General features: G+C 39.7%; 1 protein-coding gene across 1 annotated transcript; it reads right to left on the bottom strand.

Annotated features, from left to right (window-relative positions):
- Nucleotides 1-1,001: 1,001 nt before the first annotated feature.
- Nucleotides 1,002-22,558, bottom strand: LOC108086950 (transcription factor SOX-8). Its single transcript, XM_017184063.2, has 7 exons — nucleotides 21,767-22,558; nucleotides 14,676-15,520; nucleotides 14,134-14,297; nucleotides 7,687-7,753; nucleotides 7,502-7,629; nucleotides 5,299-5,393; nucleotides 1,002-2,365 (listed from the first exon to the last, which is right to left on the bottom strand). Exons 2-7 carry the CDS (start codon nucleotides 15,362-15,364, stop codon nucleotides 1,757-1,759), a joined length of 1,752 nt encoding a protein of 583 aa, XP_017039552.1. The 5' UTR covers nucleotides 15,365-15,520; nucleotides 21,767-22,558; the 3' UTR covers nucleotides 1,002-1,756.
- Nucleotides 22,559-22,820: the final 262 nt, after the last annotated feature.

Raw genomic sequence — 22,820 nt, 5'->3', positions numbered from 1 at the left:
TGGTGTACATTTGGAAAATCCATTTATTGAAATCAATTTGTTAGAAAAGCTGTAAAAATGGGTTACTTGAACTAAAAAAACAAATCGGCAAAAACTAAACAATTACTTTCAAAAGATTGACTCAACAATTTTTACCTTCTCGAATGTTTACTGTAGTTAGACTTCATGCGCCATCTAGCGGTAGTATACATGAACAAAAATAATTCCACATAACCTTACATATGCATTTTACACAGGCAAGAAGTTAGACTTGGTTGGTTAATTATTTGACAGATGGCGCTATACAAATTGGAACAGATTATAAAATAGTCCCGTAGATGGCGCGAGTTAAGGATTGAATTATCAAAAATATTTATTTAAATCGAATTTAATTTTGAAATTGAAAATTATTACCACAAAGTTTTGAAATAAAAAAATAAAACTAAAATTTAATAAGTAAACTATGTTCATGATGATATGCTAAGAAGCATGATATCGATTTTTTTAATTACATATATCTTAAACGACAACTCTGTTTGGTTGAAACCACCCCCAATAGCAGAGACCCCACAATTACCACTAATTGCCGGCGCCTAAGAGAGCGTAAAATTAATTAAATTTACTTGGATTTTTGCACCTCGACTTGCGCGCGGCCGTTAATTAGTGGCCAACGGTAATTTTGACGGGGTTCAAACTTGAGCCTTAAGTTGCTGCGGCTCCTTGAGCAATTCAGTTTGCTCTGCTGCATTTTGTCAACTTGATTGGCCAGAAGTTGTCGTCATTAGGAAACGTTTAGCGCTCTTGACTTTTGCCAGCCGCCAAATTGCCAAACAAAACGCCCATGTAAGTTTTTTTCGCTTTCTTCGCAGAGTTTCCAAATGGAATTAATTAAGAAAATAAAATGAACAGTTGTATTGTTATTTTTCAATTTAAAAATCTTTCTAACCCAAATAAAACTAATTAAAACTTTGCATCAAGCCTCAACTTCTCTTCTTAAAGAATTCCCAAAATAAATTCAAAAATTTGCGGATGATGACAGTGTCTTTTATTTTTTTGTTTTTATTTTTTTCTGGTTTCAGAAGTATATATTATGTCTGTATTTTAATTGTTTTGTTTGTGTGTGTTTAGTGTAGAATTTAAATACATTTAAATTTAATTTTAAATTTATGCTATGCACTTCGATCTGCGTTTAAAACATAAAAAAATTGCACCGCTCGTTGTTGTTTCATTTTGTTGAAATGTTTTCTTTTTTGTTTAGCTAAGTGATTTTGCCTCTCTGAATCGGAATTCCTTTTCCTTTTCAATATCTCGCTCTTTAATCCATTTTCCCTCTCGTTCTATTTTAACAAAGCTTAAGTTTAGTTTACAACTGGAGACTTAAATGTAAATGTTGGCTACGTTTAACTTTAATCTCGCGTTTTTCGGATTCGTTATACCCTTTTCGTTATATTTCTTTTGGGGGAAAATTTACCTTGTTTTTTAAAGACAATTCGAATTTAATTTTGTGGTTTAAAAATTGGTTAAACATAAAATGTTCTTTAAAGTTCATATCTTTGATTTGAATATTCATAGGATTTATTTTTCGATTTATTTTCAGCTTTTAAATATTTTTTAAAAAGTGTAGTAAATAAATTTAAAATCTCTCTGAAACTGTAATTATTTTTCAATTAATTCAAGAATTCTTTTTTTAGAATTGCCACCGAATCAAGGGTTTTCCCCAATTTTTTTCCTAGGTCATAGACAAGTTCAACTCCTCGCTGCCGTTGGAAGATGGTGGTCAGAAGATCACCGTCAGTGGTCGCCGGAAATCCGCGGCGGTGGCGCCACCACCCCCACCGCCCGCCGAACCACCGCCCACGCCGGCAGGGGAACCACCCACTGCACCACCCGCCGCCGCTGCCGAGGCCAATTGACCGCCATACTGCTGGGCATATTGGGCGTAATCCAGACCCACATCGCTGGGCGAATGCAAGTGCGGCTTCGCCTCCACCGCCTCCAATTGGGGCGTGGCATCGCGATCGTCCAGCCCGCTGCTGCTGTTGTTGTTGTGCGAACTGGCACTGCCGCCCCCACCGCTTCCCCCTCCACCTCCTCCCCCTCCGCTGAGCAGCAATTGTTGCTGCTGTTGCTGCTGCTGTTGTTGCTGCTGCTGATGTTGCTGCTGCTGCTGCTGGTGATGCGCCGCCGCATGCTGCTGTGCCCCATAGATCTTGGATATGTCGAAGGCATAGTTGGCCGCCCGATCCTGGTACATCTTGGAGTCGAAGTACGCCTTGGTCAGCACACTGGGGTCCAAGTAGGCGCTGTACGCACTCGCCTGCGAGGAATTGCTCAGATACGAGCTGCGCTCCAACGCGAACTTGTCCATCTGACCGGAGAGGGTGGCCTATTTAAAATAGAAAATATATTAAAATAATAAATAAATACAGATATTATTAGATTATTAATTATATACGTTTTGAAAGTGTGGTTAAAAAAATGTTAGCAATATGAAATACTGAATCTCTATGAAAAACATCTAAAGGGTTATTAAAAGTATATATTTTCTGATATAAAAATACTACAGTCTTCAAAATTGTAGATTTTTTTGGGTCAGCAAGTTTAAATTCTTAATAAAACCATTTAAATCCACTTAACTGCTTCATTGAGTTTCAATTTAACAACTGAATATTGATATAATAGAGCTTCCCACTAAGCTCCTTTAATGATCTCCTTTTTAGAACAATTCTATACATCTACATCTCACCTATCAAAAAAACCCATCAGTTTGGAAAATCAATCACGAATTTCTGATAACGAAGAGCCGTACGAAATTCAAGTTATTTGCTGCCATAGAAACCATAGCCAACTTTCCCACTTAATTCCGAAACGGACTGAACCACAGAGACCTGAAGTGCTTAACCTTCTGATTAGTGCAAATTGCTTAACACTTTTGCGGCTTTATTTGACCAACTAATTGTGGCTGTTGGATGAAAAGCAACCCTCTGCCTTCCACCAACTCCCCCGTAAATCGTAATGCAAACCGAAACGGTCTCAATTTAATTTTATTTGATTTGCAATACGTTTTTCATTGCTACACCAGTTGCCAGTTTTTCTTTGGGAAAGGGGAAAGTGGATGTAGATGTGAATGTGAATGAAAATGTGAATGTTAACGGGTACTAAAGTGAGCCAGAGGGTTGTTTTGCTTCATTTCCGTTTTGTTTTGAGTGGTTGAAGGTTTGAAGGCCCAGGGGTTGTATATACATACGACGCTCCCCTTTTCGCTGAGCTCCGAACACTTGGCTCCGGGCTATAATTATGTTGTTAACACATCATCATCACCATAACCATCACCATCACCATCACCATCCTCCTCGTCATTCTGGCCTCCCCAACTTCACTTCCCCCTTGTTCTTCTGGGCTTGTCTTTGGTGCCGAGAGCGTTTTGGATTACAATTTGATTTGATTTGCACCCAATTGGGAATTAGTGAGGATTCGTAAATATTTTGATCCATCGCATTATCAAGTGGATATTCTGTTCTGTTCTGTTTGTCTTGTTTGCTGAGGTTCCGGTTACTTAACCGTGTTGCAGTTAATTGATTTAAAACCCCTTGTTGCCTGAGTGGGTTATGCAACGTGGTTTTAGAGGGTTTCGAGGGCAGGTGAAGGACAGTGCAGTGTTTAGTTTTGGATTCAATGGCAGCTGTGCTAACAATTTCTTTTTAAAGTGTTCTGTGGATGTGCTCAATTAATGGATAAAGGTGCAGGACCACCTGTAAAGGATGTTGTTATTTTACCTTAAGGGTTTCGAATTGAAAAGTAATTGGGAAAAATGTTCTAATAGCATTTGCTGGTTTGATTAATATTTTTCTATAAATAATATTTATAGCCTGAGAAAGTTTTGATTATGAAAGCTAGAAAATGTAGCAAAAAAATTAAACTTGAGGAATGCTGTCAGCAATTTGCCGTGTCAGAAATTTGAATCCCGCCCACTATGCAATTTTCTCTGAGAACCCAGCCTTCCTTCATTCCATCACTCAAACGAGATTTCTTTTTTGGCCTAAACTTAGTCTATTATTACGGCCGGAGAACGAGGTGTGTTATTATCGGGCGAATGTTAATGCCGGGTCTTCAACACCCGCATCGCATCTGCAACGCCACATCAATCACGGAGTGAAATAGGCATCGTCCAGGGAATTACATACGTGGCCCTCTGAACCTCTGAAAAGATGGACAATGGTCGCGAACCGAGAGTCATGGCTTTTAATGGGCATTGTTAATCAATTGAGGTTGGCCATGGGTAGCTGGCCACCTGATGGACGGACAAAGGTCCGAACTTTGGCTATTTCTTGGCCATTCTCGGGATTCCTAGCAGCTTTCCTCGGGCAGCTGTTCCACTTTTAAGGACACTCTACGGCTATCCCACCTGTCCAATTCTGTTTGTTTTTGTTTGTGCGACTGCCCTTGTTTATCAACTCTATCTGATCGAAAAAAAAGAGAAGGGGACTAAAACTACTCGGAGCTGCTAAACATGTAATGACAACTTGCAGGCCAAATCCTTTGGCATGACATGTCAGAAAATTCAATTGGGCCAGGATCTCCCGCTTTTTCGCCTGCTTAGTCACGGGTGCACAGTAAGAAATGTTCTACTTTATAATATGTAGATTTGTTTAAATAAAATAATGTTAATATTAAATAATTAAATAGTTGTGCCAGTGAATTAAATATAAAAATAATAGTAAATGAAATATATGAACTTGAACTGTAGAAAATTTAAATATTAAATAACGAAGTACGTTTTCGAGTACATGAAGTAGTATATAAATATGTACTTATGTAAGCGATGTATGTATGTAAGTAACTCCTTCCAAATCGAGAAACCATTTCATTTTAATATATTTAATACAGTTACTAAAGCATATTTTGGACTAAATTTAATTTTGATTTTTATAAAAAATTATTTATACAAATTATTATTTGGTATGTTCCCAATTGTATCTTGGGATAACAGGGAAACCAAATAATTTTAATTTTTTTTCGGTGCAACGGACGGCATGTTTTCCGCCTTTTAAAGTGGGCGTCTACCGTAGGAGTTTGTAATTATGTTATTAAGGTGACCCCGCAATAACCTCCGCCCATGTGCACATGAGTTATATATATATATGTGTATGAATATATGTGTATGAATACATGTGTTTGTAATTGGTCACCGCTACCGTTCAGCCCTTTTGACGGACGTGCTGGCACTTGAGTTTCGTGGGGAAGGGGGAGGTGGTGCAGGGGGCAAAAGGTAGAGGTGGAAGGGGAAAGCTGGAAGGGGCACTGGGAAGCCACACTCACCTGAGTCGTGGTCGGCGTCGATGTCTGGCCGAGATGGCTGCCCAGGTGATAGGCAGCCGCTGTGGGACCGGGCGCAAAGTAACCGGGCGTAATACCTGCAAGTGAAGCGAAAACGACCGAAGATGAGTTCAGTTTTTGGTGGGGTTAAGGGAACTAAAGGGTTAAGGGGTTAAGAAAAAAGAGTTTACAACAATTATTACCGGGATACAGGCACAGTGGGGCTATCAGATATAAATGGTTTTATAACTAAAGTCTTCGGTTGGGAATGAAAGAATAAACCTATAATGATTCTTCTTTTTAAATGAAATAATAATGAAGCATAAATGCAAATGAAAATGTTTATGGTATACCTAATCTTTACCCCTTTGTGTATGTCCCTATTTTTTAATTTTCCTAAATAATTTCTTACTAAAATCTATGATAGTCAGCTTCTTATATACATAAACCTTCTCTACTAAACTTTAACCACTGTGCATCTTGAAATGCAGCTTCGTTTCGGCTCAGTTTGAGGTTCGACTTGGTGTGTGTTTAAAATAATTGCCACTCGAAATATTTGCGTTCTTTGTTCGGCCAACTCTTTCATTTCGTTTAAATAACAATTTTTCTTTCGGGGTCGCCATCGGCATTTAATTGGGCGCTGAATCAGCTATTTCACTTGGAAATGAGTGTGTCGGATCCAAAAAGAGAGTATCTGCGTATCTGGTAGATGCTGGCAGTCATTACCAATTGCCCTAAACGGTAGTCGTCCAACTGCTCTCCTGGCCTTTTGTGTTGGCCAAGTTGATAATTACAGGCGCCGCTTATTGAAAGACTTCGGCGTTTATTTCATTGATGGCGCTATGGATTTGATTGAGAGTCCAACCGAATTGGGATCTTCCAGCAAGCAATTAAATTCGCTTAGACAACAATGTTTTCATCAACCAAAAAAAGGTACATTGTATCTATTTGAAAGACTTCTTGCTCTTCAACTATTTGGCGATTTCAAGTAGCGACGGTTTCGGATGCCATCATCATTGTTATTATTATAATAGCGGATTAGGTAGTTGATCTATTGTATTCGATCTGTTTGTAATGACCGGTTGTGGTAAATAAACGGAAGCCCAGTTGCTTGAAACATTTTTGAGAAGTAAATTAAGTAGAGTGAGTTTAATCATCAATATATTATAACTTTTTAAGAAGGTTTACCAGTTTCAAGAACAATTTATTTTCAAATATTATTTATGCTTTCATATACGCAGCTTTTATTATTTTTCTTAGAAAAAACATAATTAAATCTTTGACAAATACTTATGCTTAAGTAATTCCACAGTTGGCTGCACAATCGTCTTTCCGAATCCCTTCTTTTCATAGAGTTCAGTGAGGGGAAAGCCACGAGCCAACTAAACAGACTAATTCGCTTTATTTATTACGCATTTCCTAGTATTTTTATTATCATTTCCGCTGGGCATAAATCATCCAGGACATGGGACCAACTTTAACCGAGAAAACTTGCGTTAAATTGAGGGCCGCTCGGGGTGAAAGACAAAAAACGTGACAAATGCTAATTTAAAACCTCCAACCAGCGGGAAAAACTACACTCATCCCAGAAGCACCACCACCACCACCCACTTCCACTCCCCTTTTCATGACCATGGAAAATCATGAATGGAAACTTATGCTCCTGCTCGTGGCTCATGTCTGATGGCTCTTCCCTGTCTGTCTGGCTGGCTGGCTTTCCTTCCCCGATCCTCTCCTGTCACTCGAATGAGTTGCTAAGCCAGGATGATGACTTCACAGTTTGTCAGTCAGTTGGGTGGTTCCATATTGCGGTTACAAAAGATTGAACAACGGGTGGGGAATAGTTTTGGCATAGGCTGTTGGCAACCGAAAGCCCCACACCCCAAAACCTCCTTATTTCGTGTCAAATTTGCATTTGTCTTGCGCCTCTGCTGCCAGTTTCCATAAAACTCAATTATTATTTTGCCTAGTGCTTTGGCTTAGGGGTTTTCAAGGGTCTCAATGCGGAATTTTGCTTTTGGCGTGATTTGTGGATGCCTTGAACTATGAAATGGGGTTTCAAAAATAAAGTATTTGGGTCTGAAGATGAATTGTTTTGGATTTCTAAGGTTCTAAGTTTGTAGGATCAGATAGAACACACTATAAGATAGTTTTTCTACTAAATACTTTTTAAAAATAATTATATTTATGTTCTTTAGGACCTTACCCGCTCTTAACGCCTCGACGGGCACCGATGGATATGGCATTGGATAGGGATAACCATCGCGTCTCAGGGCCTTTGGCTTTCGTCGCGGTCGGTATTTGTAGTCCGGATGCTCCTTCATGTGCATGGCCCTAGGAAAGATAATTCCTACGTTAATAATCCCGAAAAATATCCTAACCAAAACTCACCTCAAGCGTTTGGCCTCATCGATAAACGGACGTTTCTCCTCCTCCGTGAGCAACTTCCACTCGGCACCTGAAATTTGAAGTAATTCTCGTTAATCCATTAGATACATTTGCTCTTGAAGCGAAGCTCTTGTGGAATCTTGTCGAAAATCTGGGTACAACCATTGGAGTGCACTCATGAGAAGCTGTCGCACATAAGCATAAGGCCAACACCCACTATCAAATCCCCCGAAAACTTGTCTTGTCTGTGCAAGAAGGATAACGGTGAACAATGTCCCTGTCAGTGGTTGTCTCTTGTCTCACTCTTCACTCACTATCCGTCCCTTTCTGGCCCGCCATTGTGCGGGGTTCCCCTTTTCGATCCAGACGAGTTCCCTGCTAACCCCAGCAGGTGGTTTTGGGTTTATAATTTCGATGGTAGGGGTCGCAGGAGCTGCCAGGATGTGTTCGAGGCACACCCACACAGATACACGTGCCACACAGACACTGGAGAAGCAAGGACACATCCTATAAGTGGCACATGGGGTTGCTTTTCGGAGACCAAGGACTTCCATTCTAACTCTGGTTCGTCCATTGTGCGTTTGGAAATTGCAAATGTTTTTAAGTTAATGTAAAACGTTATAATGACATGTGTCATACGACGTCTGAATGGGGGAAGTGGTGTCAGGAAGAGAACTGGAGTTGTGACAATAACAAGGACCTTTCATCCAGTTGGGGAGTTTGCTTAAAGGCAATACTCGATTGGGTTGGCTGAGCAGCTTAAGCGTTTTGGTAGGATGCTTTGGAAATTATGTTGGCATCTTAATTATGCATTGCAATTATACATTTAAGGATATTATGCACCTTCTATAATTTGTTGTTTGTCACCTTAAATTGTACTTATTCGATTGCTTTTAATTTTAAAATATTTGTTTGATATAAAAATAAACTATTTGTTTAAAAGTTTAGATTTTGATAATAACTACAAGTTGATTTGATGTTATCATGATTACTTTTTCATTTATATTTTTTGTACCACCTCTTAATCCAACAATGGTAATTCCTTAATCACTTAATAAAAACCAAAGAATGTTGACATATTGTAAGTGAATTAGTTGATGAATTGCTGGGAGAGAGAGTCGGTCTGCGAGTGTGTGGGGGCAAGTCGCTAATTAGTTATAACGTGTAATTTTAGTGGCTTGTCATGCGGACACAAAGCCGGAATAATGTCACATACACACTGGGCCACAAAGCCAGTCGCCAGTGGCATTGTTATGACAGTCAACGATGACAGGGCCAACTGAAGTTCCCTTCTTGGCCAAAGAGGAAACGATTCGAGTGTCAGAGCCAGAGACTTGCACAGAGGCCCACACACAAGCAACGAAAACTATAACAATAAGGCCAATACAAAGGCTGAAAAGCCTTCTGCTCAAACCATTTCCCCCCCAACCAACCAACCAACCACCCACTCATAATGGTAAAATACTAATTTATAGATACATCGACAGAGCCAAGGGTCCAACTGGCCGTCAAATGAGCAACTCTCCTTCTGGGGACGGCACCTTCGAGAGAATGGACTCCAATGGGGAGGAGGTGGAGTGTGGGAAGAAAGGTGGGATGGATGGAGCCCCCTTTCCTGGACATAATAATAAACAAGACCAGCAGCAGCCGATGGGAAAAAGGGGGGCAAGCTTGTAGATACAAGTTGAGCAGTTGAATAAACTAGACCCACAAAAGGATGACAATGACAATGTCTATGTTTGCCCAATGTCTATGATGTTGGCGCCCCTTGGCCAAACAGAGCACTACGTTGCCAGTCCGAGAATTTTCTCCTCGTCGTCCGTCCATTTGACCGGCTTAATAATTGATACGAAAAACAAGTCAGCACTTGGCAGCTTGCGAGATATTTCCGAGACTCTTTCTGTTACAATTAACAAGTTTTTCCGGCCTGGAAAACGTTGCACGTTCGCCTAACCCACAGAGCAAATATTTAACCATCACCAGTTGCAGTTTCCAATTTCAGTTGGTAGTTCTTTCTTTTTTTCTTTCTTTTTTTCTCTTTTGGGGTTTGTAGTTACACTTTCCACTCATTCGAACAATCGGGCTACTTATGGGATTACTTCGCTTCTGTTCTGCTGAGTTCTGTTTGGAGCCCACTCATAACGCGTCCACAGGTTAACTTGTTTGCCCAGCAATTTAATGGCTTTTAGGTGGAGCGTTGGGTGTTGTTTTTTTTCTTTTTCCCTCCCTCAGTTTGACCAGTGGAAATCTGGCTTATTTGTCCGCCTTTTGTGAGTGAAAACGTGAGAAGAAGTCTTATTCTCTGGCTAATTTAGTGCCGAAGGAATAGGGATAGGGCTTTACTGAAAAAACTTCTCAAACAGGATTTTGAAATATGAACTAGTTTTTGTTGTGTTATGGTCAGTTAATTAATTGTTAATTGTTGGTGGACAAAGTCCATACTATAGGCTATAAAAAGCTTCATGAAGAAATAAGGTCTTAATAAAACTGACCTTTACTTAAAGTGAATCTCTTCATTTAGCAAAATAATTGCTTAAATATAAAGAATACTTTTAAGGGATTTTTATATGATTGACTTTCGTGGTAAGCAATAAGAACGTTTAAATTTTTTTCAACATAAAAATTTCAGTACTTTATATAACAACGCTTCTTTGCCGCATTGCGTGTGTATTCATCAATGCATGATATCCTTACATTTACCATAGCGGAATAAATAAAACCTTTGTTTAAAATTTCCTGGAGCCCCGATTAATTTTTTTCGTTCCGCCCATTAAACGCAGCCAAATATAGAAGCGCCCACCTGTCAGTTGCAAAACAGCGTCGTAACCCCACGAAAACTCCTTTCGAAAGCTTTTTCCAATTGCAAACTAATCAATTGTTGGCATTTTATTGAGCAACAAAAGGTGATCGAGGGGGTGGTAAAGGCTTGAGTTCGACCTTTTGTGATTGTTTTCTGTTTTCTGTTTTTTTTTTCTGACTCTGCTCCTTGGGCCTTTTGTTGCGCCGGTTCTAACGGCTCATTCATCCATCGCTCCTCAGCTTTGTCTGGCATTATTAAATATTTCCCGCAGGAGCAGCAGTAGCAGCAGCAGCAGCTTTGATTAAAAATAAAGAACATTGTCGATTCGACAGGTTTTTCAATTATTTGCAAAATACAAAACACGGCAGAAAAGACTTTCCGAAAAGCATGAGCATTATTGCTGCTGTTGTATTTTGTTGTTGTTGTCGCCTTTTGTTTGGGCGCCGCTGCTGTTGGTAATTCAAATTTCCAGACAGTAATTAATGACAGTTACAATTTCAATTAAGCCCGCGCGCAGCACAGAATTGTTTTCTATAACATTCACTTTTATTCCATTTTACCCACTCATATAACAATTTTTTTTTCAACCTTTGTGGGCCTTTGTTTTTTGTTTGGCGAATAAAATAAATGGCAACGCCAGCGGCGACGGCGTCTGAAACTGAAGAGCCTCTCCAATGTAGCCAGTCTATGCCGCCCTCTCGCTCGCACGCGCTCCCGTTCCTTTCGGCCGCACTCTGCAGCTATCTCTGTCGCACTGTGGTGAAAAAGTAGCTTTCGCGCCGCCATTTTTTGTGGCGCCTTTGTTTATGCCACAGTTATTTCTCCTCCTCTGCCATCATCTTGCGCCTTTTTGTGCTTTTTCTGTTTGGCAATTTCTCATAATGAGCGTGGCCTTTGTATTTGTTGTTGAATTATTCATTTAATTGAATGTTGGCTTAACTTTTTCAAGTGCAAAAAACTTTGACATTTTGTGTAAATGTGGCAAATGTTTGCTCTTGCTTTCCTTTTTTCATGCGCCCCGTTTTTTTTTGCTTCTCGTTTTCATTTTGTTTGCATGTTTGCATTGTTTATTTAAATAAATCGGTTTTGTTGGTTTTGTGGCATAATGAACGTTTTTAAAATTGTCCTCAAGTTTATAAATGGTATAGAAGAAGTGATAAGTACAGTGAAAGCTCATGCAGAGGGATATAAGGTGGTGAAGATTTGGCCCTAAGGCAGAATATGTGTTGTATATATCCCAAAAATAAATGTTTTTCCATTTACTGAAAAGGGAAAACGAGAAAAGTTACACACATTTCTAGTAAAAGGACAATCTTTTACCTTCGCGGTCATACTTTTATCAAACTGCTGGCTGCCAATTCAGTTTTTCGACCCACTCTGCTCCAGTTCCACCTTTGCCACAAAAGAATTTTCCGAGCTTCTGCCCCACCACCCGCTCCTCCATCCACCCGCTCTAAACAAACTTAACAAAGACTGCAACTGACAGCAAATATTACTAAAAGAGAGAGGACGAGCGAGAGGAGCTGTCAATTCGCATAATGGATTTGCCAAAAAGCGGACTAAAAAGGAAAATGTGAAAGGCGAACAAAAGCTTTTCAGCTCAACAATATCAACAACAACGGCGCTGGAAAAAATCGAAAGAAAATAATTCGAAATTCAAGTTTGCTTCTAAATTGTATTTAAGTTTGCTGCCTCCCATCGATATGTTTACATGAACTCTTCGCATTGGACGCGAAAAAAACACGCTAAATGGATGTACAAGACGGAATGGCTTATAAGAAGAGAAAGGGGCTATCAAGGGAGTTGGGGGGAGGAAAAAAAAACTCCCCCAGGAGGAAACCCCTTTTTTGTTCGCATCCTTCAGATGCAGCGAGTTTGCCTGTTGTTGCTCTTTGGTTCGCTCAACTGGATAGCAAGTGAGTCGCATTTAATTTGCCTTTGTTTCGACGCAAACAATGGCTAAATAAAAATGCAAGAAAAAGTCATTTAACGAGTGCTTGACTGGGGGACTTTTGGATGAATTTGCGTACCCAGGGGGAAACCCCGTAGAGTTTGATTAAAAAATTGCACAAAACGCTGGCAAATTTCCTCAAAGTTCAGATCGATAATGGCCAAGATGGGTTTGTCTTTTGGTTTCAATTTCGAATAATCGCTATCACTGTTATGACAGCAGCCACTGATTAGTACCCCAACCTATATAGGACTCTCATCCAATATGCATGAGCTGATCGAAAAAAGGTAGTCCTAAGAACTGGCATTGTTATGCTAAAGAACTTGCCTGTCAGCTGCCACGTGTCTTGGATCTGCAAGTTGGATGGAAATTGAATTAACTACACGAAAATCAGAGAGAGAAATATTCACTCTAAACCTTCATATGAAAAAAATTATTTCTCTGGAATGATTTTTAAATTCTGGATTTTAATGTGTGTTTTAAAACCGAAAGTTTATAAGTTAAAACAAACATATTTATGACCTCATAAAATGTTTTCTAAATTATAAAAAACATGACATATTTTAGTGAAGTTAAATGAAAATTTTTTACTGGATTTTTTTATGTCCTACCAACAAATAAAAATGTTTCGATGACTTTTTGAATAATTGAGCAATAATAATCCCCATCTGGAAACTGGCTGTTCAAAGGAAATGGTTCTCAAGTTAAATATATTTTTATTTAATTTAGATTTAATATTTGTATAACTTTTTATTATTTTTGAATTATTTGTTTCAGTGATCTAGCTCAAAAACTGCACGCCCAAAAGAGCCGAGACCCAAAGACCCGATAAGACTTGCGTGGGATTATCTGACGACGCTCCGAGCCCTCCGAAAAATAAACTACTTAACTTTGCAACTAGTTAAGCGGGTGAGAGACAAAGCGGGTCGTGATTTGGCGAATCAAACTTAATCGGGTGGGTGGTGCTCTGTGGACAAGGTCGATCCCAAATCCGAACCCCTTCACCTTCTTCTTCTTCTCCTTAGTATTTTTCGGGCGTAATCAACAGCTTCCTGGGCGGCTCTTCCTGCTCATTGTTTGACAGCCGCCTGTCACTTTTGACAGTTGCGTTGAGTGGCGGGTGTTTTTGGTTTGTCATTGCCATTGTACAGTTGGGTATTACGTTGATTAGTTTAACTTGCATAAGCGATAGACACACACATACATAGACAAGCTGGAGGGGGAGTGAGTGGGCGCGAGAGATTGGCAGGTCGTGTGCCGCATTTTAATTTCGTTTTGTATTGCCCCATCCTTTGTCCGCAGATTATACACATTTCGAAAGAAACGTTGCCACCAGATAACCGAGACTTTCGTGGCTTAGGTTACACAAAGCCCTCCACAAAAAGAGAAACTGAAGTGCGTTCGGATGTGATTTAAATAGTTTGTTTGTTCTGGAAATAACAGCTCTGAAGGAGGCAATTGAGTCACTCGTGGATGACTGACTTTTCTTGAACTCTGCTCGTGGCACGAGAATCAAAATCTAAATAGATCATACAAAACAAAAGTTCTGTTCTTTACAGAAGCAAAAATGAAATTTTCTTGAGGGTTCAAATGCTGGTTTCTCAATAATAAAGACAAAGCTTTAATGTTTTCTTTTTCAAAGTATTTAAAGCTTCTAAACGGATCACCCCAAAACCCCTAATAAACATTAGAAACTCACCCAGCCTCTTGGATATCTCAGAATTGTGCATTTTCGGATTATCCTGGGCTATTTTGCGCCGTTGAAGTCTTGACCACACCATGAATGCGTTCATTGGACGTTTTATGTGCTCCTCATTTTGGCGCTTCGTTGTGTTCTGGATCATCAAACTGAAGAAGACATCGCTAAAAACAAATAAATGTATAAAAAATAATTAATAAAATTAATGTTCTTATTAAAAAGTAATTCAAAGTTTATTGATGGTTGAAAGTTTTTAAAGTATTAAATTAATTTTTAGTAAAAACCTTTCCACTTATATTTCATCGATTATTTCAAAGTAGAAAAATCAAATTAATAAACTTTTTTCAAAAGCAGCAGTGGTTTAGTATAAATAATTAAAATAACCTTTTTCTTTACAACTTTTTTGACATAGGTTTTTGACAACTTTATAAATAAATATTTGTTTATTTATAAAATAGAATACAAAATATAATTTTCTATAATTTCTATATAATTCTGATGAATATGTTATTCAATAACCTTCTTTAATAAAATAAACTTACCTGGCGCTGCTGCCGGAGTTCATGAGGCTTCCCATGTTCTGGTGGAGATTGCTGATGGGCGAGGCCTGCGAATTGTGGTGCAGGTGGGCGGCTGCTGCGGCGGCCATCACGCTGCTGGGGGCCGAAGCACTGTGGTGGCTGTTGGCCGAACCACCGGCTCCCGAGACGCCCGCACCGCTGGCGGAACCACCGCCCAGTTGGGAGCTGCCGTTGCTGTGCGGCTGGTGGCTCAGCGACTGCGACTGGCTGTGGTGCGATCCCACTGCCGCGGAGGAGGAGGAGGACACCGCCGGCTGGCCCTGTTGCTGCTGCTGACCCGCCGGGTGGTGCTGGTGCAGCTGCGAGTGGTGGTGCGCCAAATGGAGCGCCGAGTGTGGATGCAAACCCAAGCCGGTGGATCCGTTGGGCGAACCGTTGCTGCTGTTGCTGCTGCACGGGTGGTGCTGATGCTGCTGCTGGTGCTGCGGCGACTGGTGGGCGTGGTGGTGCTGGTGGTTCAGCGACAACTGCTGACCGTGCAGCGAGTGGTGCGCGTGGCCCAGTCCCTGGTCGGATTGCTGGTGCTGCTGCACCGCCGCCGCCAGTTGGCCCAGGTGGTGCGTGCCGCCGCCGGAGCCCAGGTGGCTCTGCAGTGGGTGAGCGAGCGAGAGGCCGGTGAGCGACAGGTGCGTGGACAGACGTTCCATCATACCGCAGATGGAGACGGGGACGGAGCCGAGCTTCCGCGGTGCCTCAATCTGTGGCCAACGAGCCGACCGGCGGACTGGGTGGTGCTGCTGCTGGTTCTGGATCTAGTGGTGCTGGAACAAGTGGTGGTGGTGGTGAGAAGTTTTTGATGCGTCGAGCTGCAAGTTTTTGAGATAAGTATGTATTGGTTAAAAATATGAAAAATATTAAACAAAACTTTTTTTAAGCCTAATATAATTTATATAAAATTAAGGTCATGGCTGGAAATTATGAGATAAGTATATATTGATTAAACATATGCAATATATTAAAAAAACTTTTTTAAGACAAATATTAATAAATAAAAAATTAAGGTCATGGCTCCTTATGGAATAAATACTCAAAAGCATTGCTAAATGGGAAACTTTTTCCATTCTTATTGTAATTATTGGGTTGGCAAGAAAGTAATGTCGTTTTTTAAGTAATCGTTTTTAATCTAATTTATTTACGACTATCGAGCACCAGGGTCACACTTTTTAGTATCGTTTTAAAGCTTATGGTTTTAGGTACTATCGACGAAAATTTGGTAATTATTCGATAACATTTGTGGAAGCTATAGCAAATTAAACATGGAGGACCAAAGTGAGCATTTTCGGCATATTTTGCTTTTTTACTTCTGAAAAGGAAAAAAAGCGGTCGAGCTCGCGAAAAATTGTGCGAAGTGTATGGTAAAGATGCCATGAGTGATAGCCAATGTCAGCGCTGGTTTGCCAAATTCAGGCTTGGAGATTTTTGAGTTAAAAATGCCCCACGTTCTGGTCGACCATCGGCCGTTTTTGACGAACAAATTCAGGCTTTGCTGGATGAAAACCGGCGTTATTCGACGCGGGAGATGTGAGAGAAGCTCAGAGTGTCGCATACAACGGTTGAAAACCATTTGTAAGCAAGCTCGATGTTTGGGTTCCGCATAACTTAAAGGAAATTCACCTAACTAAGCGTATCAACATCTGCTATTCTCTGCTGCAACGGATTAAAAACGATCCTTTTTTGAAGCGGATCATTACTGGCGACGAAAAGTGGGTTGTTTACAATAATGTCCAACGAAAAAGATCATGGAGCAAGAATGATTAGCCAGCACAAGCCACATCAAAGGCCGATATCCATCAGAGGAAAGTTATGCTGTCTGTTTGGTGGAATTGGAAGGGTGCAGTCCACTTTGAGCTGCTGGGACGGAATGGAACCATCAATTCAGATGTGTACTGTCGCCAGCTATCCAATTTGGCGGAAAAAATTAAAGAAAAGGAGCCGGCACTAGCTAATCGCAAGGGTATAGTCTTTCACCATGACAACGCTAGGCCCCACACATCTTTGGTCACTCGGCAAAAATTAACGGAGCTGAATTGGGAAGTGCTACCACATCCACCTTATAGTCCGGACTTAGCACCTTCAGATTACCATTTGTTTCGCTCTCTTCAAAACTCTTTGAATGGTAAAAACTTTGATTCAGTTGAGGCTGTCGAAAACCACTTGTCTCGATTCTTTGCTGGAAAAGACCAAAAGTTCTTCGAGCGCGGATTTATGCCGCTGGCCGAGAGATGGTACATAATTGATTAATTATAAGTCCTGATATAAATAAATCATTTTTGAAAATATAAAAAAACGACATGACTTTCTTGCCAACCCAATATTTATATCAATAAATCATCTTTGAAAATATTGAAAAAACGACATGACTTTCTTGCCAACCCAATAAAAGCAAAGAACATTTCATAGCCAATAGATTGTATGTATTTGAAGCTGAATATAGTTAATAATAATCGTATTATATGTTTTTTGCGTAATTATTTAAAATTGTTAGGGAGGTTCAGATTCATTAATCATGTTTTAAAAAATTTTATTAAGAAAGGAAATTAACGTCTCTTGCCCTTGATTCGGAAAGAGTAATTTATAATACTTATTCTAAATAAGAAGATGTGTATGCAATTAATCTTTCATATTTATAATTTTGCTGCATCATTGCATAAAACATATTATCGATGAATAAAAAAATGTAAATAAATTTAAAATTTGTTTGTATTTATTACACCCCACACCCTTTGCTATATTCGTTTAATTTACTAACTAAGTTCCAAACTAATGACTTGGAAGCATAGCAGCCTTAAATGGACAGCAAATCTCCTTGAGATTGGGACCACAATTCATGTAAATATCCACTGCAGATGACACGTTTGCGAGGATAATGCGAGGCAAATATCCGTGCAAATATGCGCAGGAGGAATAAGGACTCGCACTCACATCGGATCGGGCATATGTCCCCGGCACACTCGATTGTGCTCGAGATCCTGGCCAGGAGGACGAGGCAATCCGTATGCCCGAATCCGAAGGGGACCATTAAACAAATTGAAAGCGTTTAGCCGGACGCTGGCTTCTTGACCCTTTTTCTCCCCTTTTCGCCCGGCGTATTTAACACTTTTGCGGATGCCGACCGACCGACCGGGCATCAAGTGGACCACGTAAATCCCGCTTATAATGCACGCACATGTGGCCCTGAATGGGCCAGAATTGAAGCCTATCAACCGCCACATGACCAGCTCATCCCAGCGTGTCCAAAACAAGCGGCTTGGGTGCAAAATAAAGTACACAAAAATGTAAAATGGGAAAGAAATGGGTTTCAAGTGCCCCGTCGCATAATGAAAAGGATGGACGACGTCGTCGTCGTATTCGTCTCATTTGTTGTTGTTATTCTTGTTGTATTATTGTATATATCCCGCCTGGTTTTAAGGGTTGACATTTGGCCCACACAAAGGACTCCAAAAAAGGAGTGAGGGAAGTTTGGTTCGAGTTCAATTCCGGTCGAGTTGAGGTGGCAACCGCCAGCGCGGTTCGCAAGTGGGTTTTCATGGGCCAGGAGTCCACAAGTCCATTGTTTTTTTTTGTCCCCGAAGAATGGGTCTCAGACGACATACTTTTTAAGAGCCCGAATCAATTAGTTAATTGATTAACAATGCCCCATTGGGCAAGGGGTCACGTTGGAGAAGGAGGGGAAACGTCTGCGAATTGTCGCCGAGCGAAAACAAGAATAATTAATATTATAATTACATTTGTGTGGGTATTCAGCTAATTACATTTTATTGGGAGTGGTATGAAAACTTTGTTTTGGTTGCTCTTAACATTCATGCTTCTAGTGGGAAATTTTTAATCGATTTCACTTTCAAGTGGAGAGTTGAAAGCTTATTTCTAAGGTTAAAATAATAATAAAAGTATAGTAATAAAAGATTATAATAAGAAAATAAGTGGGGATGTACACATGTTATTTGTTTACCCTACAAAAGGCTCATTACAATCTTAAGCTTAATATACCCAAATTGAACAATACACAGTGACATATGTTTTGCTATTATTTTGAATTCAACTGTTTTATAAAAGGCTTAGCTTCTTGAAATGTAATTATTTGCTTTGTTATACAAGTAGCACTCATTTAGAATTTTGTTTATTTTAAAAATGAGGCGATGTTAAAAATATTGAAGAATGAATATTTTTGGAAAGCGTATGTTGACCTTGAATATAAGACAAATTTAACGCGGATGTAAACAAAAATATATACATGTTCCCTGAAGTATAAAAATAAATTAATTATAAGCTGAAAATTATATATTTAAAAAGATAAAGATATTTTTTATTTGGTTTTAATTAAAGAAAAAGGTAGTAAACAGACCTTATAAAATAATAATCAAAGTAAATAAATTCGTTTCTTTTTTTTTTTTATGATGGAGTTTTTTAACTTATGCTGACTTTATAAACTGGGTAGCCAACCCAATCGAACCAATTTGTCTTTATCTGTCGAATTCGAGTGCTTTTTCCCTGCTGCCATGTTCCGCAGTTTCTCCATTTTTTTGGCCCTGTTCATTGACATTCCTGGCCAGGCAGCAAACAGCAAACGTCGCGACCGACGTGGTCAATAACTTGTGTTGGGCTATGCGAGGCGACATCTGCACTGCTTCCGGGCATTACCACTTGGTGTTAAAGTAAAAATTGCCAGGCATGCGTATTAAGCATGAAATTTATTTTAAAAGAAAGAGAGGAGCTGAGTGCGGGGAGCCCGGACTCCATCCAGGGACACGCATATTTGTAATCCTTATGGAGTGCAAACAAATTTCTGTGTTGTCAAGTTGCCCTCCTTATTTTTGCTCCTCTTTTTCATTTCGGTTTTGGAGTTGGTACAGAGAAAAAAATTATCTACAAATCATTGGTGTTTATATTTCCTTTCAAAGTTATAGTCTCGAATGTTTATTTATACTGCCTATAACAATTTTGGATCATATTACTTCTGCAAGGCAGTCTCATAAAAAAGTTATGGCTATAAGTATTATGGGAAAGAAATAACTCTTATTTTATTCTTATTTAAAGTCAATCAAACGAAATAAAGATTATTGATATAATATTTGTAGGTTTCATTTTTATATTGTTGTTAATCCATTACATCATTGGAATGGCAGCAGTAGTAAAGGAGTTTAATAAAAATATAAACTGGCTTTTTTTTGCTCGATGTGGTGCAGTGTGGCAGTTGCAGTTTCAGTTGCACCACAGGGCCACCATCCGATTCGACGGTTGCACCACCAGCTGTGCACAAATTGCACTCCAGATATTTTTATTTGCTGTGAATATGCCAGCTCCTCCATTTAATTCCTCCAGCTCCGCCATATAGACAAAAAACGCTTCCTCCGATATTTATTTGTAACGGAAATGTAACCGTTAAGCCCGAAAGCGTGGGTCTTCTCAGGGTGTTAATCTAGTAGCCTTAATAGATAACCCACCAGATACTTTATGTCCGATTCTTTCTCATGGAAATCCACTCGCGTTCTTCTGTTTCGTATCGCAGTAGGAGTAAAATTAACCCGCTGGCCACTTGAGATTCGGGAGACCATATTGAGGCCCCCACCTCTTAGCCACCTTCCAAGTTGGTTTTGTTGTTGCTGCCTCTCGTTCATTTGTTCATCCGTTTGTTGGTGTGTCAAACAAGAATTATGATCGGCTTAGCCACATGCTGAGCTTGAGATCTCTCCCCCCTCCAAGCAGATTCTTCCCCCCAAACAGATTCTTCCCCCACCCGACGAAGAAGAGGAGTCTCGCGGTCTGCAGTCTACGGTCTACGGTCTCTTCTCAATACAGGTAGAGCTTTAAGTGTCTCCACTTTGTGTTGAAATGTATCGCGGATGCAGAGGGTTTTTCAAGTCCCCAAGTCCCCCCAATCCAATCCAAGCCAAGCCGAGACCCTCCATTCAAAAGTGTCGTCTTGGCCGCCCGCTGGGATCGGATCTTCTCAGGGCCCTAAGCCGCTGGGCCCCCTAATGTTTGTAATTAAGAACTTTCACACTCGCAACAATCGCCTCGTAAACGTACGAGTTTTTCCCCCAGCTCCCAGCAAGGTTTAGTGTCAAGATCGTGCCAAGGGCAGCCAAAAAGAAGAAAAGATACAAAGTCACAGCCACAGATACAGATGCTGATACTGCCGAATATTAATTAGAATTCTTCGCAAAACCACTCTTTGAAATGTACTTTTTTTTTTTGTTAGCAAATTTACTAAGCAAATAGAGTGGCAAAACAATAATATCAAAATATTCGATTGACATCTGGTTCTGTTTTCATTGGGCCGCAAAATAATTTCACAAAACTCTGTTTGCACAATTGTGTTTTTGTGTATTGGTCCAAAGTCGATTTCTATATATGAAGGGGGCACGTCACATTCAACTCGATTGTTGTCGCAAATTTTGTGCAAATATTAATAAACATACTTTGTTTTCCCCTACTTCTGCTACTTTTATCTGTTTTAATTGCGTCATTTTCAATGCTTTTGGGGTTTTTGACTCTTTTTTTCATCGCCGCTTTTTACATTCCTTGAGTCGGTTTTCATTTATAGTTTGAAATTAAGTTAACCAAACAACTTTGAATGCCCCTCGGTGTAAGAAAAAGAGCTTGCTTTAATTCAAGTGGAACATAAAGATTCCGACAATGATTTGGCAGAAAATGAAAAGAGGAAAATCCTGAAATTATCCAAACAATAAAATCTGTTGATTCCCCTTGTATCTTGGGCACTCAGACTCATTTTGTGGAGCTCTCTCCGTATTTACCTAATTGATGGTCAAGAAAAGTTGTTTAAATTGCGTTCTGAACGGCAATAATTAAATCAACTCTTTACAAAAACTGAAGTACGTTTTTAATTGATTTTCTTCGTGATTATTAATTGTGATTACTATTAGTTCAACTTAATAATTGCAGAAAGGGGATAAATTTAAGAAAATGATTTGACTTGAGGTTGAAGAAGGTGAAGAAAAACGATTGCAAGTTGGTCAACTGTAGATTTGAAAAATTTATCTTTTTATGTGTGATTAAACGTAACGTGGGGTCCCAAAATCTCAAAAACTTACCTCGAAAAGTTCTGCATTTCCTTTGTATTTCCCGTTTCCCGGCGATTGGAATCAAATATTCGATGGCGGCATATATGCGGAATATACTACCGAATCATCTGACTAATATATGTTTATGGTTTGTTGTTGTTGCTTATGAATTCCACTCTGCGAACTGCCATAAAATGTTGAATTTGTTGACTTTTATTAACTTGAGCTGTTTGGTAACCGAATCTGTTTAACGAACACTTTACATATGGGATATCACTAGTTTATGTCGATTTTTTGTTGTTTGGTTTCCATTCATTGATAAGATACTTATGCTGCCTCCAATTCTTTGATTCAACAAAGAATGAAGCTTGTTTGATTTGAAGTTTAACGAGAGAAATAAGTAGCTTAGGATTTCACAACTTTATGGGGGAAACTTGGCTAGATTTGTTTGTTTTTTAAACGTTTAGGCTTTATTTTGATTTGAATTTTTATTTGTTTTTGTGAGCACTTAACGGGCGGTCGAATTCGATATCATATGAGCACTGTTTTGGGTTTCGTGTTTTATTTTTTTATATTCTGAATAAAAGTTAGGTTTTTATAGGTATTACACCTTAACTTCGGGAAGTTTGTTTATGTTTTTTGTGCAATACTTTTTCCTGTTTTTCTTGGTTATCTGTTATTTTTGCCGTTTCTTGTGAAAGGGGGATAAAACCGTCGCTAGCTGTTGGCTGATCGGCTCTTCTTGGCCAAGTTGGCTGTTGCTGCATCTAAGCGCGCTTTGGCGGCTATTCAACGGATCCGTTCCGACGCGTAACTAAAAACTTGGCGCGCGCTCTCTTCAAAAACACACGAGCCAAAAAACGAGTCTTTTCAGCCTCGGAATGGGGGGCGGGGGGCGTGGCAGGTGGGGCGGTGAGACAGCTGCTATGTAACAGTTTCGCTCCACACGAGCACACACACACAACTGCCGCAAGTCCTCTCCGCGAAAGCTTGTGTTCTCTCTCGCTCTGCTTGAAACTTTTTTTTTCCGGGAGCTTTCTTTCTTATTGGTTTGTTAAATGATTTTTTATAAAAAGCCTCTTTA

This window comes from Drosophila ficusphila, unplaced genomic scaffold, assembly GCF_018152265.1.
Source record: "Drosophila ficusphila isolate 14025-0441.05 unplaced genomic scaffold, ASM1815226v1 contig_286, whole genome shotgun sequence".
NCBI classification, from domain to species: Eukaryota; Metazoa; Arthropoda; class Insecta; order Diptera; family Drosophilidae; genus Drosophila; species Drosophila ficusphila.
This window is presented reverse-complemented; position numbering and strand designations above follow the sequence as displayed.

Coding starts and splice junctions, on each gene's coding strand:
- LOC108086950 (XM_017184063.2), bottom strand. CDS start 15,364: ATGATGGAACGTCTGTCCACGCACCTGTCGCTCACCGGCCTCTCGCTC. Junction 14,298..14,675: donor AACTCCGGCAGCAGCGCCAG/GTAAGTTTATTT, acceptor ATTTGTTTTTAG/CGATGTCTTCTTCAGTTTGA. Junction 5,394..7,501: donor CGTCGAGGCGTTAAGAGCGG/GTAAGGTCCTAA, acceptor CTTCACTTGCAG/GTATTACGCCCGGTTACTTT.